Source organism: Phasianus colchicus, chromosome 1, assembly GCF_987193195.1.
Source record: "Phasianus colchicus chromosome 1, bPhaCol1.hap1.1, whole genome shotgun sequence".
Taxonomy (NCBI): Eukaryota; Metazoa; Chordata; class Aves; order Galliformes; family Phasianidae; genus Phasianus; species Phasianus colchicus.
The window spans coordinates 120777624-120805486 of record NC_143436.1 but is presented as its reverse complement, the minus strand read 5'-3'; the positions used below and the strand labels follow the sequence as shown (position 1 = coordinate 120805486).

At 38.0% G+C, this 27863-nt stretch overlaps 1 protein-coding gene across 4 annotated transcripts in view; it reads left to right on the top strand.

The window, feature by feature from the left end:
• CNKSR2 (connector enhancer of kinase suppressor of Ras 2) overlaps window positions 1-27863 on the top strand; it is a 203204-nt gene that overhangs the window by 20949 nt on the left and 154392 nt on the right. For all 4 annotated transcript variants that reach the window (XM_031599325.2, XM_031599326.2, XM_090124642.1 and 1 more), the window contains exons 2-3: window positions 13505-13668; window positions 25281-25483. In XM_031599325.2, coding sequence (XP_031455185.1) covers window positions 13505-13668; window positions 25281-25483 — 367 coding nt within the window. The remainder of the gene's footprint in view (window positions 1-13504; window positions 13669-25280; window positions 25484-27863) is intronic.

Below are 27863 nucleotides of genomic sequence, written 5' to 3'. Positions count from 1 at the left end.
ATATAATTGGCTTCAAGCATCTAAACGAAACTCTATATTGATGAATGATGCACTACGTACTTACCTAGAGCTTCAATGAGGGGACCATTCCCTGCTGGTGAGCTGCTTGTCTGATGTGATAGGAGACAGTGTCTGTATATCTGTCTTGCTTCCTCGCAAATTGTAGATTATGAAACTGGACTACTGAGCAATAATTTAATCAGTGCATCAGAAGAGCATTAAGCTCCATTAAACATTGGGTCACCATCAATGTCAGATGAGTATTAAATTATGGCTTGCAACTTAGCAATACTCATCCAAAAGGCAGTGCTTAGGTTCTTGGCAAGCGTGTAACAGTTTATTATGGAACAGATGCTTCAGAGCTTAACATATGACTGGAGTGTCAAGTTGTGTCAGAGGAGATGGGCCCAACGTTAATGCAGCGCTCAGACTTCGTGGGACACATGTTAACAAATCACTCGCTACCTGAACAACATAGGTTAAAAGAATTTAATTAACAAGATCTCTTATTGAACAATTGGAATTCAAAGCACAGTTCATTTGCCAAGGGTTGGCTTGTAGTGTGAATAGGTTGTAATAAAATCTCTTTGCAAATGGTGGAGATGCGCATCTCCTAATGCAGAAGGAATATCTCTGCAGGCTCTTCAGTTTAATTTTGTTATTTTTATTTTTTATTTTTTAATGTAGGAGAATTATGAGTTTCTTTCTAGTGCTGGTGCACTGCAATACTGCCAGCCTTGGTGAATGACTTTGGAAGCTTTGCTGCTAGTCATGGGTTTTCCAAGTAGCAGCAGTAAGATGAATGTAGGGGCACTTTCTGGGTGGCTTCCTTGATGTTAGCAGCAGCTCACATGCTGTAGCTAAATCCTCAAGGGTCTTGTCAGTCTGCTGAACATCTCCTGCCAGATATGAAAGCAGTGTACTGCAGGAGACACTGACCTTGACAGAGGGAGGAGGGTGAAAAATGGGTGCTAGCATGCTGTTGGTTTTTCCATTACAGCAAAGAGAATAAGGGGAAGATGAGGAAGAGGGGGAGTGGGTTGGGCTAGTAAATTAACAGATGTACTGAGGAAAATTATTGTTGATAGTGTTGCTGGGAAAAGAAAAAAGAAGAGTTGTTTTGATAGAGGCAAAGTATGCCTGATCTTTACATACACTAGCTTGGTGGTAGGATGGATTCTTCCACTGGGAGTCCTGACAAGATTTCTCTTCCCCTCTGCTGAAGATGGTGGCTAGTTTTCTAACAAAAATCTTGTCCCGTTGTCAAGATTTTCTTATCAACCTGTAACTTTGCCTTCCTATGTGGCAAACTGGCCTTGTAGACTTACTAGCAAAGTACTGTGGTGGGATATCCTGAGCCACACAGGCTTTTGCTTGTTCAAGATTGCGTCTCTGGTGCTCAGGTGTTGCCAGCTATAAATTCTTGCTGCTGTGTGAAAACCACAATGCTTCTGCTCCTTGTACAGTGGGCTGCAGATGGGATTGCTGCAGTTTCAGGTGAAAGAGCTTGGGGCAGCTATGTAGAAGACAGTGGTCTTCAGGGAGGAGTCCTGTCATCTGGCTGTAGGATGAGGTGCTGGGGTAAGTGTGTTGCAAAACTCCTCCAGCCTAGAGATGCTTCTTCTGTCTGTAATTTTCCCCTATAGGTATTGATTGAGAAATTTGAATGTCCTAAATTATCACACTGTTGTTTTTGTTTTCGTAGATACCCCAATGATTTGGCAGGATATTAATGTGAAAATATTAATATTAAAACTTTGAGAAGCCTTTTCCATTTTTGACTTTTTTCCCTTTTACAGTCATGAAGCTGGCCATTACGTAGAGCACCAGCTTCCAAAGGAACTTCATCAGAGAAGATTCCCTCACAAGAAAGGGGTCGACACTGTATCTTGACAGACATTAGATTTTCCAGACCCCATCCATCATTGCTCTGTGTGAGCACAGGGATGCGTGTGAGGCAGTGCAAGATTAGAACATAGTTGATACATATGTCTAACAGACCTGTTGGCATTTGGAAATGATCATCAAGTGGTGCATTTTATATCTTAGAACAGGTGCTTGGAAATAAATAAGCTCAAATGAAGTAAGTTCTCTTCTCAAAAACATCACCCTTTAAGTCTTACTGAAGTTCAGAATTTTTTTTTTTTTAATGAGACTAAAGAATTCTGTGGTAGGTAACAAGGACAAATGTTTCCTTCACTCTTTAGTGACAAAGAGGAAGGCATGCAAAGTTAAACAGAATTACTATGGTCAACAAGCTATTCATTTATTCAGCTTTTATGACTACTTGAAATGGCATCTAACCTGTGTTGCAGGCATGCTTTTAAGAGTGAATATGGAATAAGGAAGATCTTAAAAAAAAAAAAAAAAAAAAAAAAAAAAAAAAAAAGGGACATGTAACAAATTATTTTAAACTGTCCAGGGTAAAAGTTCAAATTTTTCATTTCTTGTTGGTTCGGTGGTGGTGGGTTTTTTTGGCTTTTTTTTTTTCTCTAGCTTTTATATAGGTCTGGCACTGCTATTCATCTGTCAGAGGCTCTTATTTGTAATCTGTCCTGTGAAATTTCACGGGACTGTTTGTGAAATAAGTTCCTAAACAGTGTGAATAAATTCCAGAATCAGGCTCCAAGCTGGCACCATTTCCAGCATAAACTCTCTTGATTTTTTTGGCTTTTTTTTTTCTCTAGCTTTTATATAGGTCTAGATCAGGTATTAAAAGAATACTTAGTTTTGTACTGTGTACTCTTTCTAGCACTTTATATTATAAAATAATGTGCAGGAAATGCACAACAAGCTCAAGATGCCTATTATGGTTGGCTATAATATAGCTAGCACGGGAAGTATACAAACAACATTTACCTCCTGGTGATATCTTGGGGAAATAGGTAGGAATATCCATAACTGGGACACTTTATCACATGTTTGCTGATACAAGTATTTAGTTCTACCATACAGGGATATATTGCAGAATAAAGGATGATGATCACTCAAAGGAAGCTCAAGGTTGGAATGAATTCAGTTGTTAAATCCTATATGTTGTTTTTTTTTCCTTTTATCTCATATAAGATCATAATATATTAACTCATGTGAAACTGCTGCTTCTCTAAACCTGTCCAGTTTAGTTTATCATGCCTTCTATATGATTTGGTGCCAAGCTGTTTGTAAACATGCCTAAGAAAATGCATAAGAGCATCACTTTGTCCTGTGCTGCCTTCTGGATGGTTCCCTACTAGTAAAGACCTGAGAGCTGTTGCTGATGACTCGTTTTCTGTGATGTCTCTGGCCTCTTTCTACATTAATTACCTGGAAGGCTGAGAGTGGTGTGCATCCTCCTCCACATCAGTGGTTCTGAATATTCCTCCCCCAAAACAGCAAAATGTAGAAATTTCAGGTTTTATCTTAATCTCTGCATTGGTTAAGTAAATGGGTGTGCACAGGTGCATTAGAAAATATTAGTAGCATTAAACTGCAAAATTTTGCACTAATGTATGTAGTGCCTGACGCTAATGTTTGATGAAATACCTCATCCTGTCTTTGCAAAGAGCTTAGGGGACAGAGGTTTCATGCCATTAGTTTAGAACTATGCAGTTAGTTGGGGAGAAAAAATATATTAATTTTGTGTGATGTATGCACACATTACTTTATATGTGTGTGCTCATCTCTTTTTCCTAGGGATATAACGTTGATGAGACTTAAGAGACAGTAACATGTCGCTGTAGATTAATTCAGTCTTTGAAGGCTTTAATTCCTGCTTTTTGCTCATATGGATAAATTATATGAACAAGTGATTATGCAAAATGAGAAGCTAGTGAAACTGTAAGATATCACTTCAACAAAATTTTTTTAAAAATTTATGTAATTACAAGTTATGCAAAGCTGAGGACATTATTTTTGGACAGTGTATTGCCACAGAAAATAGGAAACTAACAAATGTATTTTCCCATCACTCAGTCATGTAGGAAGCATTCTCAATTTACATGTTTCCAATTTGTATTATAACTTTTACATTATGATGTATATTATTCTCTTTTAATGAAAGAGAGTTGTGAAGGACGTGCTTTTGAATTTATACTTGCATCTACTTTACTTAAGCTTTCTACTTTGAATAGTTTGTAACAGTTGTCTTAGACAAGAAGCTGTCTAAGACAGCTGTTTTTGACTTCTTAAATAGATGGGATCTTTGCATAGCTGTAATAAAATTGTAGGTCTGTTTGTAAAGTTATTTGTGCATGTTCTGTCTTGCAATGGGTAATCTCCTTAGGGTTCTGTGTCAATCTTGAATAAGTCCTGGAAGAAAGTGGACTGAACCTGTACTTGTAGATGATATAAGGTAGATTGCATGTGGGGGAAGGAAGAATAATTTGGAGCATAGGTGGAAGTCATCATCATGTAGACGTTCCCAGTCAAGGCTACTATCTTGCCTGCTACTGCTCTGGAGAGAGGCTGAGTGTCATTGGAGCCTGACCTAGGAATTACTTGTGTTTTGAAATGAATTGCTTTGCTTTAACTAAACTTCTGGGACTCATGAAATCCATAGACTGTGTGTGATGGCATCACCATATAAATCTTGAAGGCTTATCTGAACTATTAGCTGATTTCTGCCATAGTGTGAAGCAGTGTATAATACTGAGGTAGACTATATCCTTGACAACTGTTGTATTGTTTCTTCAGGAACGTGATGTTCCAGCTTGTTCCAAAAAAGATGTATTTTAGCTTAACTTAATACTGGCTGCAAAGCTGGCTTTCATGGAGAAGAACTTTAATAAAGGCTGTGGCAGAGCTTATTTGACTGTTTTGCGTAATAGCATATATTAGCCCATGTGAGGGAGGGAGAAGAGGAGGGCCCTTCTTGTGACAACAACAGTGTGTTTAATGTGGCTGCCCCAGAGTGCTCTGTGAAAACGCAAACATGTGAAGGCATTTGAAAGAACAACCAGTACTTATTTATTTACTTGGTTAATGTCAGGGGTGTTCTTGGCTTACATAAACATCTTTTGACTGTCTTACACATTATACTTGTTTTTTCCATTTAATATATGATTCATTTATGTTTTGCAGAGCTGTAGGATGGTTGCTGAGGCATCTGAAGTACTGCTGTAAGAAAGTGATGAATATTAGAAGTATAGCTTTCCCTTTCTTCCTGAAGGCCCTCCTACACATCACACTATTTGACCAGCAATTTTAAGTTACAGATGTTTCTTTGTCATGTAGAGGGGGATGTACAGCTTTTTTCTGCCCACAGCCCTAAAGCCATCCCAAATCTCAGACTGTACTGGATTGTGCAAACTTCTGCTCAAGAGAGCTTTGAGCCTGGGAATTGCATGGGCGTTGCGATACAGGAGAGTGAGCGGGAGTTCACTCAAGAGTTTGGGGAAACTTCCTTGCCTGCCTGCTGTATGCTGAGATGCTTGACAACTTCGCACTTCCTTTAGTCATATGTGATCCTATAAAGTACAGCTGCAAACAATCATGGAAGATGATGGAAAGCTACAGAAAATTGGACTTCTCTATCTCAAGTCCTGAGGGGATTTCAGCCTCCTTGTTCTTTCTGGCTGTTGGAAAAGCCAACACTACACTTACAAAGCCTCTGGGAATATAGTGGTTGCATTTCAATGCTTGCAGTCATCTTTTGGTTTATCACTGTTGCAGGGTGCAGGACTTTGCATTGGGCAGGTGCTGTGTGTGTCACTGGGCATCAAGCTGAGTACAGATCATGGGCGTGCACAAGGCAAATTGGGCCCTTGCTTGCTTTCCCTTGCTCTGGCACTGTCCCACTGGTGCTGGGCTTGATTCTGGCAGTGTTGCCTGCAGCATGTTTGAACATCATTAATGCTCACTGCATCCTTGGGAGGCATGCTAGAGGAGTCTTAAAGACATATACTGGTGTTGGATGGACAGTTGCTCTCTTTGTAAGCTTTTTTTGCACTAGTACAAATAAGCCTTTAGAAGGCTTATAGGTAAGAAGAACTTGGGGAAAAAAATCTGTACTCTCATAAATTGCTTTATATTCTAGGCAAAAGAAATTAGCAATGAAATCTTTCCGTATAGTCTGATGTATGGTAGCAGGCTCTTAGAAAACATGAAATCCCTAAAGGGGTAGAGATGCAGGCAGATGTACAATGAGCCATGTGGAAAAATGGGAAAATTTGAAAGTAAAACAAATTTCTGATGAAACACAAATAGATGTAATAGATTTTAATGAATGGTACTTAGAAACATAATTTTGTAATGCAGATTGAAAACATTGTATGTTGAGACGGTTGCAACGTGTTCTAGTTTGCTTCTGGTAATTGGTATAGAAACCTGGTACCTTGAGGGAAGAAGTTAAGGATTGATTGGATCCCTAAGGCTTTTCTTGTTGAGGTGATCTGCAATTTGGACTACGCATGAAGAAAGGGAAGGAGAATGCAAAGTGAAATGGTGTAGAAGTTAAGCTATTCAGTAGGGATATGCCTTTATTGGCTAGCATGCTTGAGTCTTGTATATTACGTTGTCTAGAGTCTGTCATCATGGGATCCTGAATACGACCAGGCTGGCTGGATTCTTCTGTATCATAAAAATATATTTATTTTTGCATTCAGAGTGACAGTGCCACTTCTCTTGCTTTTTGTAACATTTTGTTGGTGTATTCCATATCCTCTAAGCTGTTTCAGAAATCATAGGGCATTCAGGGCATACATTAGTTTACAATAAAACTTGAAATGATAAGTGGATTCTGTCTTTGAAATTTTCTGGTGGAATTTGACTCAGTGTTTCTAGTTATGTAATATTGATGATAATTGGGTAACTTGTTGGAGAAGTTATGGTTTTGGTACTGCACAGTATTAAAAGAAAAAACTTTATTGTTCCTGGTCTCCTCTTAGTTCTGAATACAAGAGGGATTTCGTCATTTGAAAAAAAAAAAAAAGAAGAAAAAGTCCTTACTGTTCAGATGTTTCTAGTTTATCCCTTGATGTCTCCCGAATTGTGCTGAACTTCTAAGTCTGAATTTAAAAGCTGTCGTTTTACACATTCAATTATGAGGATGAATGCATACTTTCTACCGTCCCCTTTGTGCCTGCCCTATGCCCCTGCGGCTGGATATAGTAGTGTTTATCAGGAACAGTGCATGCTTTCCTTTGATTAGCTTCATTTGAGGGATTCCTGATTTTTAATGATGCTGTGGGTTGTTTGGCAACCACTAGCAAAGAGATTTCCGCTGCTGTTATCAGCCACACTAACTTTTCAGCGCACTTCAGCATTTCTGGTGTGCAAAGGCCACAGCTGGAGTTGAACAATGTAGTTGTTTTAATCCAATAATAAGAGTCCTAAATATAACAATAATTATAACCTTTTACGCTGAGAACAATATTGATAATCAGGGATACTGTTTCTTGAATTTCAAAGCAATGTAGCTCTACATTGGATGTTGCAGTATTGTTCGTCTTTTAAGATTTCAAATACTTAGCAAAACTCATATGTGTTATGTAGAGATTTGGGTTTGATATACAGATGGCCATAATGGTAACAAAATGCTCGGAGAAATATGGATAATGACACTTATCAACAGCTAAACACAGCACTGGATATTATTTTCATAATAAACAAGCCCAACTTTCATAGTAAGCCTTGAATCTAAGAGCAAGGACTTGTTTTATTAAAAATCTCATCTATTAGACACTGAACTGTGCTTGGTCTTGCATACCTTTAAATCATGTCTGTAGTTAGTCTATATACATAGTTCTTCCTTCTCTATGTTTTAATTTAGTTTTCTTTTTCTCAAGAAAACCTTTTTAAAAATTGGTGCAAGACTTTGTAAAGTGGAGCTATTGATGAGCCAGGTATGATCTGCTCTGTCTTAATGTGTCTGCAATTTTTTTAATGAAAAAAAATATTGCAGTTTATTGCCAGCGCTCTCATATGATGAATATTCTTCCAGGTCTCATAAAAGCTCATGATTGAGAAATGAGAGTGCATTTGTAGGCACAGGAACAGCAAACGTTTCAGAGGTAAATTACTAGAACAGGACTTGGTTTTTAATTATGGAATTAGTACTGACTCTGGACAGTGCTTCTTACCCCAGATTGATTTCAACTCAGCACTTTTGCAAATGGTCTCTTTGGCTTCCCAGTTCTTATCTGGCAAGTTCCTATGGGACTGGGCATTAATTTTTGCTGCCATTCCATCATAAGTAGACATTTACCATCTACTGTACTTAAAACATTCTTTGCTCGGTCATCTGGCTCTGAGAACTGTGACATCTGCTTGTCACATACAATGCCCAGGAGGTGCTGCAGATCCCAAAGCATCCCTAGGGATAGTAGAGAATAATTTTTTGCCTCTAAGGTGGGGAGTGGCAGGCTGGTCTTGCTCATGATGGCTGGAGAATTTCCAGATGTTCATCTGCCGTGAACAGATTGTGGTGAAGTCTTCCCTTTTTTATGACTTCTCTCATATTCTAGTTCCCTGACAGTGGATGTCTGAGTGCATACCCCAAATGGGAACTGCCGGCTCTGGGTTGCTGGCCAACCCAGAAACAACCCTCTGCTTGAACTGAGTGAAGTACAGAGAGGTTTCTTGTTTACTAGTCCTGCTCTTCGGCAGAAGGAAAGCTTTCTTTTTTTTTTTTTTTTTTTTTTAATAATGAGACCAAATAGGCTAGTATCCTACCAGCTCTGTATTAATAAAGTAAATGTGTGAATCATAGCACAGTGCTTTAACTTATCGTGTACACAGCTGGACATTTAAATTCAAAAAATGATGTGTGATATAGTGGACCCACGTGCAGTTTCTACAGTGGTCAGTCCCTAAGTGTAGTTGATTTAAATTTAATGCAGATCTACTGGTTGAGAGAGGAGAAAGCAACTGATTTTGTCTTCCATCATGCTAGTTCAGTAAGAATGTTGTAATAATAGTTTGTCATCTGAAGTGGTATTGCATGGTGCTACACAAGTGGCCAGCTTATGTTAAACTCTAGCTTAAACTTTCTTTAAAATGGCCTATTAAATGCTGTGCTGTAGTCCATTGGCTGATTTTATTAAGGTGTAAAACTGACAGAGTTCATGTAGGGCATAGTCTTGTCTTTCAGACTGAAAGATGGATTAGTTTGATTTACACTACAGAGAAGAAAATCCCCGAATATTCACTTCTTTTTAAGAAAGCAGAATGTTTTCCTCTCCCCTGCAAAATTATTCCACGTGTTGTGTGTATGTTATTGCTCTTCAGTAACTGTGGGGTTTAGAGAACAAGGACATACCAAGGGAAGTTATCAGTTTACATCCTTGTTCTGATTTTCCAAGGAAGTACAAAAATATAGTCCCCTTTCAAAGTTTCAGGTATGGCAGTTACAGCTGTAATTTTCATAATGCTTACTTAACCCCAAGGTGGAAAAAAGATTAATAAGTACACAAGCTCTGTCAATTTCATTGTAGTTCTCCTAAAGAACCCAAAGGAAAAAAAAAAAGAAAAAATTCCTTTGCCACCAATTTGGGGAATAATTTTCTACCTTGTTGTCACTGTATTTAGAGCTGTATCTTCTCTTGTAGCTGCTGAGTAGCTGATTAGAAATCTGGGAGTAGATCTAGTTGTAGAAAAAGGGTTTTTTTTTTTAGTCATATTTTGTAATACTTGTTTAGGGGTTCACTGATCTCTTAAAGAGACATTGACATATGAAGTTAATAATTTACTTCTGTTTGAATTTTCAGAGGAAACAAATTCATACCTTAACTGTAGTGGAGATGCATTATCACTGTACTTGCATGCACATAATCCATGTCTCAGATAGTCTGTGTCCTTGCCCTGCATTCTGTTAAGGACCTAGCAAATAGCTCACTTATTACAGAAGCATCCCCTGAGAAGAGGGAGGGAAACTGAACTTCTTGAAAAGGAGCAGATGGTAGGATCAGAACTGGGAGATCTAAATGACCCTTCAGTGAAATACCTCTGATTTACCACAGGTGTACATAACATTCTGGCTCTGAGCTGCACGGTTGTTGATTTTTCTTGCTTCAAAAGATAACCCCATACATGCATGAAAATAAGATAATACCTCAGAAAGATCTTGGAGTGTGTGACTGTGTTATTAGTTAGAAGACTGCAAATGCAGAAGATTTCCCCAGAGAGTAGCACTGCATCTTGCAATCTTTTTCCAGAAAATCGTATGAGTAGAAAAATGAAATTAAACATTTCCCAATCAGTTTCTACTGTGCCACTGTACTAACAGGAATTCACTTCATGGAAATCTGTCCATTTCACATCAGTGAGCCACTAAAAATTGTTAATGATTTGATGAACTCCAGCTTGACTCACAAAAGTCAGAAATCAGTGACAGAGTAGAGAAAAAAATAGCTATGGTACATTCTGCTTGCAAGATAATTTTTTTCTAGAGAAATTCTCTCTCTCTTTTTTTTATTTCTGAGTAGTTTCCTTTGGGAAAGCTTTTTTTTTTTTTTTTTTTTTGTCTCCTCATCTTTGTCGTTGCTTATTTGTTTAGTCACATAGAATATAGCTTGCTTTAAACTCAGTGGAGAGTGTTACTCTTTTTTCTGTTAATGCAGAGAACAGTACATGTGCAAACACAGCACCTCAGTGGTATTCTGGCTGAAAAAATGTGCAATGTATTTGCTTCCTGTCATAGAATTGTGGAGTTGCCAAGTTTGGAAAATAACTCCGTGATCATCTTCCATCACATCTAGACCCCTATTGAACTGCCTGTGTAATGAGAATGCAGAAGGGTCTAGCAGCACTGCCAAGCTCCTGGCTGATAAGCTCAGAGAGAAAGCATCCAGCATAGGGTAGTTTGCCTTCTGGGAAGTGTGTGATGTTTCTGGAGCGTGAGACTTGAGGACTCTCAAAACTCAAACCCAACAACTTACATAGTAAAGTATTTCCTTTAAAGAGTAGGTCTAAAAGGAAGAGAAGTAACATCATACAGTTTTACATTAATGGAATGCCTGTGCCTTTACATATACTCAGAGAATCCTGGGGGTTATTTGGAAGGAGAGGGGGCTGTTGGATATGAGACTGTTCCTCAGTTATTATAATCACAGAACAATTTCTGCTACGTTGAACTTGGGATCATGCAATTACATCAATGCTGCAAAAGAGACTGCTCTAAAGAAAGCTATGCTTTCCCTGCTCGCTTCCAGGGTGTCTCCATGGACCCCAGGCAGTTGATGTTTTTTGGTACATCTTGTTCTGTCCCAACTTAAATGGCCTTGTAAGCCAGGAACGCCTGTTCCTTGCAGTTTGCTGGCTGCTGGCATACGAGCCTGTTTGCCATGCCTCTGTGGGCTGAAAGGTGTGAATGAGGAGTGCTGACTGCCCTTTTGCATTATTAGTGTCGCCTATCAGTGCGCGGTTTTATTTGCAGAAAGAATTTCTGTTCCTGATTAAGAAAGTGAATGACAGAAATAAATGACTTCTTAAAAAAAGATACGCGGTTTAGGAAGTGAGGGGAAGTATCTGTGGCAAGCTATTCTGAAAATGTCATGTAATCTACAGTTAAAATATTTTGTTCTTTCCTGGATCTGTATTTTATGAAATCGGTGAGTCAAGCAATTGTCAGTAATATTTTTGTTTTCTTTAATTTTTTCTTATCTTACATGAACTATATGCATCTGTCTGTATTACAACTGAATGTTAAAAATAATAGCAGGAGGAAGAATTTTAGCTTTATTTAGAATTAACTTTCAATAAGTGTTTACTAAGTGCATCTGTCATATCTTATTCTGGATTTGTGTTACTAGATTCTTATGTTGGGAATTCTCTTTTTTTGATACCTGATGACGTTGAACATTTTAATTTTATTATTCTCATTCAGCAATCTATTATTCAGTCTATGTAAGCAGTGTGGGACTTGAGTACAGAAATATCAGAAGTACTTACCGATGTCTTTTTATAGTCATTTAGCAAAAGCACATCTACATTCTATTTTAATACATTTTAGATGAAGCATTTTATGTATCGTCAAGCATATTCAATTTCTTTCAAAAAATAAACGTCACTGTATGTGAGACAGTGCTTGTAATGCAGTTCATGCAGTTAATTTCCCAAATGGAAATCTTGCGCTAAATACGTTTGAATAAAACAGGTACAAGTGTGGATAAATCAAGAAGGCTTGTGTCATACGCTTCAAGATGATGGTATCCTGTGTGTGTTCCTTGTGTGAGATTCTATAGGTATGGCTGCACCTTGAAGGAGGTGAAAGAGAAAAAATGCTATGGAAGCTTTATGCTATATGCTTGGTCTCTTAAGAATCCTGCTCAACAGTCAAATCTTTGCTCTTCCACATATCTTCAGAGTTTTCAGACATTTTGATTAGCGAGTAAAAATGTTCTCACTGCCTTACAACCTAACAAGCAGATGCCTTTTCATCATCAGGGAAAGAGAGATGTGCTGCCTGTTGTTTGAAGGCAACTATCAGAAAGGTGGCATTTCTGAAGATGTGACTAAATTAGTTCATTCAAGTCTTTGCCAATTCCTACAGCTCAGTAGCAATCCTATTCTTCCATTAGGGGGTATTCAGTCTGATGCAAAGTTTATATGGACCTCCACTGCCTGAAAATAGAAGTCTTTCTTATTCCCTTTGCACAGTGATACGTGCTGCAGAGCTTTCCTAGGCAGGGCTCATCCTCTGAGGCAAAGATTGGTTGGGAAGAGATCTGTGACATTACCTCATGCTCTGCAATGCTCTTTGCTCAAGGCAAAAACATGTAGTTGGCAAAACATTGTTGGACTGGCACAAAAAGTGAACAGCTATAGTTGTGGTGGTCCCAGAGCAGAACCTGATCCTGTACAAAAGAAAACCAGCAGAGTATGAACAATCTTATCAGAGCATATCTGATGCTACGTGATTCTGCTGTTTTGCACATGGGCTTATGGAGTATTGTAGTCAAGAGCCCTCTGAAAAGGCTGGGGACATGAAAGTCCCTGGGAGATGGCATCTCTAGTAGTGCCTCTCCATCATGTGACCTACCATGGCAGAGGTGTGCTGGGAGAGAAGATAAGAGATATTAATGTTCTATTAAATATATTTACACTCTCGTTGCCTCTTAGAGTTTGTCTCTGGCAGAAATGCTTTCCCTTGTTGCCAGACTCTTACAGTACTCTGATAACTAATATAATAGTATATACAGTACTCAGAGAAGGCCATGAGTCTTCCTCCTTTCCCTTGTTCCCTCTCTTCGTCTTCCCTCTCGGATGAAATAGAGGCATTTCTAGTACATCTCTTACTAGAGGCTGTCAGGTACGTGTTCATTAACACAGTATACTGTAAGAATTCAGGGCTATGTCTGGGTTTCAGGAGTAGTTGGTATCATCCAAAGGTAGAAAAGGCATGGCTGTCATAGCCTTCCAAAACTTATAATTTATAACTTATCACAATTGTAATATATATTATGTTTACATATTTATCTTTAAAGATAGGACAAATATTCTCTGTATGTATTTGTTTATTCATTACTTCCTATGGCAGTATAGAATATTGTTAACTTCTCTCTTTACTTCTTCCATCCTGTTTCTGCAGGTCTTGATGATTGCTTGCAGCAATATATTAAGAATTTTGAGAGAGAGAAGATCAGTGGTGACCAGCTACTACGTATTACTCATCAAGAACTGGAAGATCTTGGAGTCACACGAATTGGCCATCAGGAACTTATCTTGGAAGCAGTAGACTTGCTCTGTGCACTGGTAAACTTCTTGGGGCAAAAGAGGAGGGAATGAATGGTGTTTGCATATTTGCAGTTCGTGTATTCAAATTTCTAGTCCTAAAAAATATCTAAACAGATGCTTTTCAATGTATGAACAGTTTAACATTTTAAACCAGAGTCAAGATAACAATATCTACTGCTAGGATAGTGCTTCTTAAATAAATTTGCATCAGAGGTTTAAGACTTCCGTATCTTTGTTTGTAGGAAAAAAGCCTACCTAAAATCACAATGAGACTAGACAGTGCTGGGTTTGGAATGTAAAATAGTTAGAATGAGAAAAATCAGAATGTAGTAATTGAGTGTCAGTTGCCCTTTTTAAACAAACAAACAAACAAAAGTCCTGATATTAACCATGTCATTTTTCACCAATCTTTTATGCAGTCCCTCAGAGTATAGCAAATTAGGTTTTAGATGATTATTTAGCTGCTTGTATTTCACAGTAGAATGGATGAAATACTGGAGTGAGAAAAAAAAAAAAAAGTGTAAATAATACATAAATCCTCAATGCAGAGGGATTTCTGTAAGGTAGCATCATGCAAAACTTTGATTATCCCCTCAGTGAGGGGTGTAGTGCTAACTTCACTGTTCTTATGAACTTCTTCTGTGTGATTGTAAAGATTGTGCATACTGTCTGCGTTCATTGCTGTAGAAAGAATTTTGAACAGCTCTGTTAAGATGTACTTGACTGCCTAAAGTGGAGTTTTGTAGTTTCTAATGTGAATGACTTTTCCAAGCTTCAGCAGCAGCTTTAAGGAAGCTGAATCTCTGTAGAGGAAATCAAAGATGTTACACTGAAAGGTTCCTTAGAAGGGCTTGTGGATTCTCAGTACATAGCAGCTTTTCTGAATATGATATTATTGCATCTTCGGGATGGACAAAGATTGTACAGGCTTTGGGTTTTCTTCTTTAGAGCATTATGTTGTGAAGTGGCTCAGTGTGATGTTAACTCCACCATTTTTAAGTGATGGAAAAGTTGTAATCCTAAAAAATAAATAAAAAAAAAAATTGCTACGGACATACAAGTAGACAGTCACAAAGTACAGACAGTGCAAAGAGAAACAAGAAAGGAAATACTTTTAATTAACTGAGACAAAATCTAAGGTAGGGTGAACACTGAGGACAGTTCTTTCCAAGGGAGACAGATCGTGATTCTTTCAAATGTAACCTATTTTCACAGAATGAACCTTGTTTATTAGCTGAAATTTCCTTTTCCCCCCGGATATATAATTACAGATGTTATCGTTAGAAAAACAGACACATCTTGTATTTGTAGTTCCCTTACCTTAGACAATAGTATATAGAACTAAATTGTACATAAAATAAGGAATTTTTAGTGAAAGCTTGCAATGAATCCTAAATTCGTGCAAAAAGTCTCTACCTTCTTGTTCCATGTGGCATATAGTGTTGTCTGCTTTTCTGAGTTGGTTTTTTAAAAAAACTTTATCATTGAAACACAACAGCAAGCATTCAGATTTCAACTTCTAATTTAAGTGGAGGCTTTTGCAGTCTCACAATTGGCTGCTGATGGCTCCTCGGGGACAGAAAATGTGATTGTTATATTGATTTTAGTGGACTTAATTTAAATTTATTGTTCACCAATCAGATAAACCTCTTAGGAAATTTAATTCAGAGACAATCCTTTTGGCTATTCTGGTCCTATACTTGCAGGCTTTTTTTTTTTATTGCATCAATAAGTATCTGTCCTGGTTAGTGCTTGCCTGTTCTTCTGAATTAGCTTCTAATGTGGACTGTATGTTTATGAGAATGCTAAACCTATAAATCTTCAGCACAAAACAACTGCTTGTGCAGGTGGTCACTGTGCTGGGTTTTTGAAACACAAGTTACCTGACTGTTTCTTCTGTTACACTGGAGTTTAACAGAGGATTCGCAACAAAATTTGGCATGAGGCACAGGTGTTTGATCCAAGTGAATTAAGATCTAATTGGATGTTCGAAACGATCAGTAGTATGATGGGATAGAAACAGTAACATTAATTTTGCCTTGCAAGCATAATCTCTGATTTTGTACTAATCACGTCCAACAGATTGCAGTTTCTGATTCTCCTTTCCACTCTCTCTGAGTTGGTGAGTGAACATCTAAAAAGGCTTTTTTTTTTTTTTTTTCCCCCCAACTGAGAAAATTGAGGAGGACACAACAACTCCTCCCACAAGTCATTCCTGCTCCCACTCTATGAGGAGAGGTTTTTAAGACAGAGACACCATCAGTGAAGGAAGCTTCTGTGTCAGCTGATGTGCTTTAGGAGATGCATCCTTCCTGTCCCTCTCTGAGGAATTTTATGGAGAAGATTTCCTCTGACAATTTCTGCTCTATAGCTGTGGTTGTGGCAAATGGCAAACTGGCTGCTTGTGTTGCATGTCTGCAGTTTGTGGGGCAGTGTTTTCTTTCTGGATGAAGGACCTGATCAAGTATGTTTGTGCGCCTGGGTCCTACTTGCCTCAGACAGGCTGTGGAATAGTACTAAAAAGACAAACTGCTGGCCACAGTAATAATTGGGAGCCACTTATCATAGAATCATAAAATCACTGAGTTTGGAAAAGACCTCCAAGATCATCTAGCCCAACTGCCCATCTACCACCAATATTTCCCTTCTAAACCAGGTCCCCGAATACTACATCTAAATGTTTTTTGAACACCTCCAGGGATGATGACTCCACCACCTGGGCAGCCCATTCCAGTGCCTGACCACTCTTCCACAGAAGTTTTTCCTAATATCCAACCTGAACCTTCCCTGGCACAACTTGAGGCCATTCCCTCTTGTCCTGTCGCTAATTACGTGTGATTATGTTTGGTAGTGTTATTTGAAGGATGTTCTTTTTTGACAGAAGGTGGTAGGTAGCTGTGGTCTCTCTCAGTATTCCCATCCTGTCATGAGCATTTGCAACAAGGGGATCCTCCAGTGTTTGTTAGCTGATAGGAGAACAAATGCTGGCCTATGTCACCATCTCACTTGAGTCTCTCTTGGCTGACAATTGCCATACTGTGCTGTTGACAAGAGGGCAAGTATCCTGGGAGTGAGATACACAGGTTTTCTTTTCCTGTGATGCTACAGAGAAGGAGAAAGACATGGCCCAGCTGCTACTGCTGTTATAGATCACACTTGCTAATAATTTTGCATGCCTTCTCAGCTGAACGTGCCCCATGTAACTAATGTGTTTTGTATATTTGCACTCTCCTATAGATTATCTTGCTTCCCCCCCCTCCCTTTTTTTTTATTTTTTAAATTTAATAGAAAGTTTATGTCAGAAAGGGCAAGATGAATGAAACATGCTCTGTGCTCAAAAGCAAGAAGGTGGTCTGTGATGGTATTTCATCCATGTTCTTCCATGCAGGAAGTTGTTATGTGCTTTTTGGGTCAGACCTTGAGAAAATATCACGATGGAGCTACTCCTGCTCTATTTCTAGCAAGACATGTCTCTTCTCCCTCTCTTTTTGTTCAGCCTGGGACATGAAATCCAGACCACACTGGTGACACAGGCAGATTCCTGTTTGATGTGGATGTGCATGTTTATTCACTCTGACAAAATCTCAAAAAAATATTTTACATCTCAGAACTTTGTAAACTCCATACCCAAATGTAAAGATACAGGAGAAATTGCAGTGAATTAGCTGTTATGCTATATTTGCTGTGATTTTGGTTGATGAAGAAGACGAAAATAGTTTCATTTGATTATAAAAATGTTCAACCATTTTAAAAAATGAGACCATATTTAAAAATATCCTGTGAAGAAAAGTCTATTTAGAAAACTTCACAAATGACTTCTGAATGATTTGAAATTTTCTTTAAACAAAAGAAATTAGTAAAGTCCTGTGAGTTTGCAAAATATTTTTCAGAAAACCTGAGCTTATGTATAAGATATTCTTGTTTAAAAGAAAAACAAAATGGTTTTGCTTTATACAGAATATTGGTTTTAGTTCTCACTTCATACTGGTTACTTAAATCTGCTGTGACTTCACAGGAAGTTGTTACACACTGGATATTTCAGTCTATAAATATGAGAAATTGCAGAGGATGAAACAACAATGTTACTTGGCAGAGAATGTATTGGGGTGCACTAATAACACAACGTTACTTGTCATTTAGCACTAATACAAAACGTTTAAATGCAAATTAATGTGAAAAATAGATCTACTTCACCCCTGAATGATTCAATTTTTCGTAAGAATTAGATCCTTTATCTTAATTTCATCTTCTTGCCATTTCTCACACAAAAATCCTTTCCTTTGCCCTTATCACTAGTCAAATCTTAGAGCTACTTTGTTAGTAATAGTGAGTATTAGACTTAATCCCTGTAGTGCTAAATGAGGAGTGCTTCATTCCGGAATGGAAGCTTGTTTATACCGTAGTTAGGATTTATTGTTAATATTCTGCATGCTCATAGCAGAAAAATCACTCTTTTTTTTCTCTTTGCCCTTTGCAAGTTCAAGTTCTGCTTATCTATCAGCTGCTGCCTTGTCTTCAGCCTTAAATAACTTACTACGAAGAAGGAAATTCTCAATCAAAGGTCCATAATCAGATCAATAGAACAAACGAGTTAAGGGCTGTCTGATAGCTGATATTTGTAGCTGTTTTTAGTAAATCTTTTCTACAGAACTGCTGTAAACCCTGTGGTACGCCAAAGGCAGTAAATATGTCCATATGCAAGGAATGAATGTCCTTCCTCTGATCGGTCTTTGGGTTATTCTGAGTTTTGGGCAAGTGCAAAATAGATGCCTTGGTTAAAAGCAGGCTTGTTGAAAAAGAATGATCTTCTTTCCTTAGCTGTTTAAGAATTTGGAACTGTGTGTAACTGAATACGTTATTTTGAATTCTAGAGAAGTAACAGGACCTGGCTGTCTAAGGACAAAATTACATGAGAAAGTTGAAAAAACAAAGAAAACATAATGAACACTTGGTCTTGCAGAATCTGCTGATTGAATAAGAGTAAGCAGCATAGTTACATAATTGCTCTATTAGTGCTACAAAGCATAACTAGGGTTTGGCTTTTTGATGTGTTACTTGATTGTGCTGTGGGAAAAGAACTTTTTTTTTTTTTTTTTTTTTTTTCAGGAAAGGTGATGATGGTTGTTATTAAAATTTCCTGGGCTCTGCAGGGCTGTTGCTCTCATGCACCTGATTATTTATTTTTTTTCCTGACTGCAAACACTTAGGACAAATATTTATATTCTTTGAAACCATTTGTCTTTTAATCAGTATATATTTTATAACTGAAGTATATAATAAATGTTATTTGAGTGCTTTGGCTTTGTTTCCTTATGTGTTTGTTCTCTACTTATGAAATCTGTATGGACTGTGTATTGTCCCATATGCCAGTGCTATTCGAAGGAGGGACAACTTAGGGTTGGCATTTCATGATTCTGGAAGAAAGGTTGTTAGAAATATATGTAGAAATGCTGTAGGCAGAGCTGATGAGGTATAAAGTTACATAAGGCATCATCCATATGACAAGCTGTGTTCTCATCTTTCACAACTTTGATCTTGTAAACTGCCTCATAATTTGTGGGATGTGTTTAGCCAAATGCTTTCGAGAATGAGGTTCAGAAGAGGATGGATTTTTCTTAGTTTAAAAACAAACTTTGAAGGAGAAGATCAGAATTTTTCATAGGAAATTTTTAGCACCCCAAATTCTGAGGCATGGCTTTGAAATGGCTGCCATGTGCCATGGTGTCCCTGTGATGCAGTTTTGATTATACATTTAAGAACTTCTGCAGGCTTGCTAGGAATAGAGGACTGTGAACTTTGTCATTTCCAGTTTGCTTGTTTAAAAGCAATGAATATTACATGCAGACATGTGTCTCAAGAATTAAATTTGGAAGATGAGAGCTCTGAAAAATAGTGAGAAACAAATGTAAACTTGCCTGATATTATTTTAAGTCCACTTCTATAGCCTTATGCTATTTTCACCTGCAGCTTCTGCATCAGTCTGTGAGTAAGTGGGGGAAAAAATTGCATTAGAAATAAAACTTGAATTCATCCTTGTGATTGCTGTCCAAACTAATTGGAGATACCAAGCATACTTGAGAAGTTTTATTTCCTAACACGTTATATATTATTCAGTACAGCAACCTAGACTATAATATTTGTCTTTTCAGGAGGTTGCAACTTTGTTCTCTTTCTTTAAAAAATAATGTTTATTGTTCTGTGGCAAATATTTGTCACCATAATCCTTTACCTTCTGTAGCTTGTACAGTCACAGCAGCCTTTCTTCAGGGAGGCAGCAGAACTGATAGAAGTAAGCACTGGTGTCTGCTCTGCTCGTCTTATTTTCCTTTTGTCCCAGTTCACCAGTGTTGCAGTAGTAGCCTTGGTTCCCATCTTGCGTCAATTCAGTGAGAATCAACACTGGTCATGTAATGCCTTGCGCTCCATATGGTTTCCAGCAGCTTTCTGGGCTGAAAGAGAAGAACCAGCTATTTAAAGAAAGAGGCAGAGAGAACCATATGCTCATTTTTCCCTCTTGGATTGTTTGTGGGAATCATATGATGTTCTTGAACGTAATGTGGCCTTTGTGTTTATAGATATGTAGGCTTTTGTGGATTCATAAAAAGTTCTGATCAGGACACATGTTGTAATAGATTTTTGGATCTGGTAGTTGGACTGTGAGTATGTCTGTATAGTATATTGTGGTGAATTCAGATATGGAATTCTCTTGATACTTGAACTTGACATTTTTATGTCTTTGTGTTGCACTGCAACAGTAGTGGCATACTCTGAAGTGTGTCAGCAGCCTCTAGTCACCGTGTCTGAGCCAGCAGAGATTGTTAGCACTGTATGAGGTAGAAATGCTCTCCTCTCTAACCAGTATTAGCAGTACGAGATGTACTTACCTGCTAGAAAGGCTTAAGTGCATTTAATGAAAGAAGAAATTGAGCTCTTATCTTTATTTTTCTTTTTTAGTTATTGATCAAACTTGCCCCCAAAAGTTCATTTCGCTTCCAAAGTTTGGCAGCTTAACTCTCTTTCTAGCCTGTGATGCTGATGCAAGGATGGACGGGCAGAGAGGGCTAGACTGGCTTTCCTCACCAATAAAAAATAATCAAAATTCATCACTAGTGATTACAGCTGCTGCTTGTCAGCATGCAAAGAAAAGAGCTACAATTCATCACTGTCACTACCATGTGAATCCATAGAAAAGTAATTAGCAGGTAAAATGCCTATTAATAGTTCCCACCACCTTTCTCTCAAACACCTGCTGACAAGCTATTACACTTAAGCTTCATCAAGTTCTTGTTTTGTGATTGCGAGAAAAGACGCCATTAGAGCCATTTCTGTTGAGGTGTGGTGTCTCTAAAGAGATTCTTCCTTTGTGGCCCCTCATTGAGAAAGCAGATGTATAGACTTGCCTCACTGCTAGCAATATCTACAAGCACACAGACTTCTTTATGCTTCTTTCAATGACTATGAATTTATCTTGGCTAATGACACTATAACTTGTGTTAGTGCAGGCTAAATGGAGAGTAGGGAAAAACAAAAGAATTGTCATCTTTGCCTGCAATTATCTTTTTTACGTTGCTTAGAGATAAACACTGTATGTCTACAAGAAGCATATTATTAATAATATGTGATCGCATATAAAGTATGACTGAACTTGGCAGTTATTATTTGAACAACCTTTTTCCCAGTGTTGGAATACATTGGATTTTTTTTTTTTTTTTATGAGGACTGGAAATATTAGTGATATACAAAGTGGGGATTTTGTTAGCTTGGCTGCTGTTGTAGGAGCCTTCTCATTGAAGGCTTCTTTAAACAGAACTGCCCAAAAATACATAGCTTGCTCCAAAAATAATGCCTCTATGGAAACTACCAGAACTACAAAGAGCACAATAACTCTATTTGATACAGCAAATTTTCAGTTAAAGAACACCTTTTTTTTTTTTTTTTTTTGACAGTCACCGCCATTAGCTATGCACTTCCATAAGCAATGAATGAGAGTCTGCGTGTTGAGCTTATAAAAATTTGCACTAGCAGAGGTGATCTGCTATTGCCACTGCTGAAACACCACCTACTGACTCACTGTGCTTCCAACCACTGTTGGGTTACTATCAACATTATGTGCAAGTGTCAATGAATGTCAGCGGGTACACTCTTTTCTGCGTGGAGGAATTCAGTTCCACCTCTTTGTTTCATCTGTACTTCCATGTCAGATGTGATTGTGTCAGACTGCCTCTCTGCTGCCTTCTGTCACACAGCAACAAAATGTAGCAAAATATTGTTGGGAAGATTCAGCCTCTACTTGCTGTACCACCAATACCCGCCTCTGACATCGTGGGCCAACATAATAAAATAGGAGGCATTACTTTCAGAGCAGCCATTGTATACTCTGCTTGAAATTTATATCTCTGTTTTACACCCCTGCCTATATCTGTCTCATACTGCAGGTGGAGGCTGTGCCAAAACTAACACCATGCGTAATGAATGATTAAATTGAATGCAGCTAAGATACCAACTGAGCCCCTCTGCTTTTTACAGTAAAGACAACATACACTACTGGTGAATGTATCTGAATGTATCACACAGATTTTGTGGTCATTAACATTGTCCCTTCTTCTCCACGTACCCGACTGTGAAAAAAGATGTCTCAAAAAGGAAAGAGAATACATCTGTACGTGGTCATCACTTGAAACATCCACGAGAGACTACTAAGCTTTTATAGGAGCTGCTTTTCTAAGAAAGCGTATATGCAAATGTGTCCTGTTATTCTGTCACAGAATGCTTTTTTGAGTGTCTTGCTCACTGTTTTATTTTACTGATGATTTTCTTTCTGCTGGGACTTGAGGCCTGTGTGTTGTTGACCTGAGCTCCTGCTGCAGTAGGCACAGCACATCATTGCTGGGTGCTACCCACTGCCCGCCTCTCTGAACCAGCAAGGTGCAAACCAGGCAGCAAAGAGGAGGATGGAGAAAAAAGAGGTGAAGTAATTCAGGGCTGTCAAGGGAGAGCTTCAGGTTGAAGCCTGGGCCTTGGCATGGTCATCCATCTCTGGCCCTGTGCCTAGCTTTGGCTCGGGATCAGTGTGCCCTGGGTTGGCTTGGCATGTGGTAGACCTTCCAGCACTTTCCCCTGGATTACAGAAAGAATGGTGCCACGGGATTAGGGAGCTTGAAATACAGGCCCTGTTGTGAAAGCCTCAGTAATGCTGAGGCACCTGGAGTGTGACAAGAGTTAGAGGTGCTGTGCGAGAGAACTGAATTTGCTGAGGGTGAATATGAGCACAGTATTTGCATAACCACATTCGGCTTCCCACTGTCAGACACCTTTCTGTGCATCAGAAAGAAGGAAATCTCATGAGGAGACCTATGACAGGGCTGTAGTTTGCAGTCGCTCCTCTCAGTGTTTGGGAATGTGAGCATCATCGTAAATATATGTTGTCTTGTGTAGGCTTGTTTGACTGCTTGAAACCCCTTTTCTGAGCAAGGCAAAGAGATCTGTAAGAAACTTCCCATGACATATCTTTTGTCCAGAGTAACTTCGTTTCTTTTCTGATTAATTACCCCCCTCCCCCCCCCCCCCCCAAAACAAGCTAGATGCTCAAGAAGTAGGAAAATAAGAAAAACCTGTTTTATTTGTTGTTGTTCCAGCTTATTCCTACTGAGTCCTACATCTTCATCAAGCTCTCTCAACCACAGCAACCACAGAAAACTGCAGGAAAAACAAATTTGTTTTTATTTGATGTTTATCTCTTTAATTTGGGCAGATTTAATAAGTTATTAATTACGAGCTGCTTAACTGCACAACAAAGTATCTTCTACTTTTCTTTCCTAATCTATTGTTTTCATCTTGTAAATTTTTAATTTATAGCCTAATTCTATCTGTTGTATAATTGCTATAGAATATTTACACAATGGAAAAGTCATTGCCCAAATGTACCGACTGTCTAATTGGAAACTGAGTGAGGTGGCAGCGGACAGTGCCTACGCAGAAACTGTGCAGTTTTAAACATTCCCACAAAGCCATTTGTTCGCTAAAATACGATGTTCTCAGAAACAGCAGTAGAGATTTTTAAAATGCAATCTTAGCATACGCTTGTTTCCCTCTAAAGCTGAGTCCCAAAGTGAGAAAGATGACTGACACTGTAGTGACTCCTTATTAAGTGTGTTCAATTTACAGGTGTCGAAAGGATGCGGGTGGGAGATACAGCAAAGCCATGTTCTGAAGTCTCTGTTTTCCACAGTATTTCAGCATTGTCTTGGGATTAGGACTGTGGAAGGGTTAGGGGCTCTGTGCTTACTGGGTCTTATGTCAGTGTAATCTTCCTGGAGTCCCTTTATAATTAAAGAGTAGATAAGTTGATTTAGTAAATGGTGTGGATTAGGAGAATGACCACTGCTGTAAACAATCTTTTTTTTTTCTTACAGACAAGAGAGGAAAAAAAAAAAATCCTTGCCTGTAGGGGGGAAAAAAAAAATCACAGTAATAAACTTCAGTAGTCTTAGACTGGAATTGGTAAACACACCCCTTCTCATAGACAAATTAGCATGGTTACCAAACCAGGGAGTCTGGGATGAGAGAGAGAGTGTTGTTAGGAAGTGTTGTTTTTTGTGTGTAGCTGAGGCACTTTTTGCATCCTGCTTCATCCACCTTGGTTAGTAGCAAGTAACTCTTGCCTCAGATCAAGTTGTAGCCATGCCACATCATAATCCTGTGATGTGTTTAAGGCAAGGAGCACTTTTAGCAGTCCCATCTTTTATGGCAGTGATAAGCTCAAGTCTCTGCAGTTGCATATTTATTTAAAATAGGAAGAAAATAACTCTTTAAATAATGCTAGTACTCTTCGCATTTGCGAGGAAAACAAATCTATTTTAGAATTAACAAATTGCTTATGTTTCTGTAATATATGGTAATAGAACATTAGATTAGGATATTCTCTAGTGCCATTTCAGTATATTTGAAGGATTTTCAAGTAGTATTTGTTAATATTTCTGCAAAATTGTTTCTGTATCTACTGCATAGTAGAGGACTGTAATTTCAGCTTAAGGAACTGCCTCTTCTGTGGAAGCAAAGTTTGCAGCTCTAAATGGGCAAGACAGACTTTGAGCAAAGTAGCACTGTATTCTTTGGTCTGTGATTATGCTGGTTTTTTGTTGCTAACAAGAATTAAAAAAAAAAAAAGAAGATAATAAGCATGCTTTCAATAAAAGCAATCTGGTATTACACTGTGTTCATACTGTTTATTTTTGCTAATTGCAAGCCCTCTTTTCTTACATGATCTTAGGGATCAGTGAGACTGAAGGCAGAAGGGTCTGCTCTGTACTATCAGACTTACTGAGAGAACCGTTGGGTCTACTGCTTGGAAAATCAATCCTCCAGACTAGAAAGAGATGGGTTTTTTTCTTAGTGCACTTAAACCATCTAAAAGATCACTCATAATTTTGTTCTTTTGTTCTATTTTTATGCACTTTAGAAACAGAACATGCCATACATTTAAAATCTAATGAGTGGGTGTATTTATACCTTAATTATTGGGAATGGTTAAGTTTTGAAGGAGATCAGTCTTGCTGTTCTCAGTACTTCGTGTTCAGTAGCACAGCTAAGTTTCTTTTTTTTTTTTTTTTTTTTTTCTATTTCAATTTCAGAACTATGGTTTGGAAACAGAAAATCTGAAAACTCTTTCACACAAACTGAATGCATCTGCCAAAAATCTGCAGAACTTCATCACTGGGAGGAGAAGGAGCGGTCATTACGATGGAAGGACCAGCCGCAAATTACCAAATGATTTTCTGACATCAGTAGTGGATCTCATTGGAGCTGCTAAAAGTCTCCTGGCTTGGTTGGACAGGTAAAATCTCCCAAATGTGTCACAGGTAACCAGTTCACGGGCATGCTGAAAACCCAGTCTCTTTACAAAACGTAATGTAGACATTTACACAGTAGCAGAATCCACTCACAAATTCTAAGAACTTTGTAGCAGTTTTTTTTTCTTGTTATTTAACTGTCAGTACATAATTCGATAGCATTACAATACTTCCAAATTCACTGCAATCCTACACATTTCTGGAAATACAGTATAGCACCAGGCTGACATGATTAGGATTTTTGCATATTTTGTTAACAATATAGAATAATACATTGACCTGCATAAATCAGATTCTTTGCTCTGACAAAATCAAACTGACAAAACTGTAGTCATGTGTTTCATAATGTAGGTGTAAATATAGACTTCTACTGTGTGCGTGTGGTCTTGCAGTTTACGTTGGTTGTGTTTTTAATTACTGTTGTTTATTTATTTATTTTGTTTTGTTTTGTTTTTAACTGCAGTGAAATACCTCTGAAATTGTAGATGTAGCTGGAATGGGCTTATATTCTTACTTTTATTAGCTAGAAAATATGTGGGAGTAGGGTTAACTGCTCTCCTTTAAAATACCTGCAGCGATAATTTTCTAGCGATAGAAATAGTCATAAGCAGGTATTTAAGATGATCGTGTAAACTCCTGAAGTGGTTGAAATGAATCTCCCCGTCTTTATGAGAATGCCTCACAGTGCATTTTTATCACGAAAAATAAAATGCTTACTCTGATTTACAAGATGTGTCTTTAGTGAGTATCTAATTTTTTTTTACCCAGCAGCGGAAGTTTTTTAGAAGTACGAGTTCTGTGTAGTTCCTAGAATCCAATAGAGTTGTTTGGGTTTACTTCTCTGGGTTTTGCTGTGTTTTATCTACTTGATGAAAAATGGCTTCTGTCCCACAATTGATTTCCCTATGAAAGGGTAAGGTGAGACAGGAATCTCTTCCATTTCCTAACTGAAATTTAAACTCTTTTATTCAGTAGACTCCAACTACCAGTACTTCTACATTCTTTTCTAGCCTTCCCTTAGATTTCAAAATTGAAGATGCGCTCCTGCATTTCCACCTAGGCTTATAACATTCGATATGCAGAGAAATGGTTAAGCTTCATGGGAAGAGTTAAGTATTGGAAGTTGAAGAATTGGGGATTTGTTTTTAGCTTTATTTCTAGCTAATTGCTTTGACTTGGAAGAACTGTAGTCCTTGTTTTTTTCTCCCTGCAAACAATTTTTGGCAGAGAACAGCATATCATGCTGAGTTTTAAAACAGAAGGAATAGTGTGAAAGCATGTTCTGCATAAGCACATCAGTGTTTGGGACTTTGTTCTGTTTAGAAAAGACCTTGATTTTTTTCTCATCTAAATTGTGGACAATGGATAAAGAATTAGAAATAACATTTTACATTCAATAGTCTGAAATTAAAAAGTAGATTTTCATGTATATTTAACATTGGAAAAAAAGTTTTTATTCTGCCAAACTTGTTTTTTTTTTTTTTTTTCTGGAAGGCGGATCAAATAACAGTAAAAGAATTAAAAAGAAAGCAGAATTGCTTACATCTGAGTGCTAATATGTGAGTGTATTCCTGTAAACTGGTTAGTTGTAGTGTTAGTTAAGGAAGATCTCTAAAATATTTTGGTTTTTTTTAAGTGTATGTCAATCCTGCTCTCAAGTGAAATACAAAATGACTTATGACTTATTTATCTGAAGCTGATCAAGCCCAGGAGTTCGAAGAAATTAAAAATGAAGGCAGCAATGGTGAAAGCTTTTAGCAATGTTGTGTTTAGCGTCCAAATGAGGCTTCCTTGAAGCAATGTATTAATTTTATTCAGATTTCTGAGAAAGTGCTTTTGATGTTCTGTGTAGCCTAAACATGTAGTGTTGCCAAATGTTTTCTGTAACATTTTAAGTCCTTTAAGTGATTTATGAGAGTGTGAGGCTTTCTTTTTTAGGTTTGTTCTTCCTTTTTTGTGAAATCCCCAAGCTGCAGTGAGAGCAGGCCAATGAACGTGTCTTTCTCAGGAAGATGGAACATCTGAAGTACAACAGCATCCTGCTAATTACATTTTTTTTCTAAGCAGCTATTGGGGCCACTAGGGGGAGATAGTAAGATTTTAGATATTAAATATTTGAGGTCAGGAACATGGATTTAATTTCATTCTGCACAGCTATTGCTATTAAATCTGGGCCAAATTGAATTCTTTTGGTTGGTGCCTAACACCAGTTCCATCTGTAGGGTATGAGAGGGAAGAGAAAACCATTTGGAGGTACAAATTGGTTATTAGGGTTGTCTACTATATAGTAACATCCATTCTCCATTCTCCCTGTGTTGATTTGCCTCACAGGTCACATAGGGAAAATGCAGCTAGCAGCAGCTT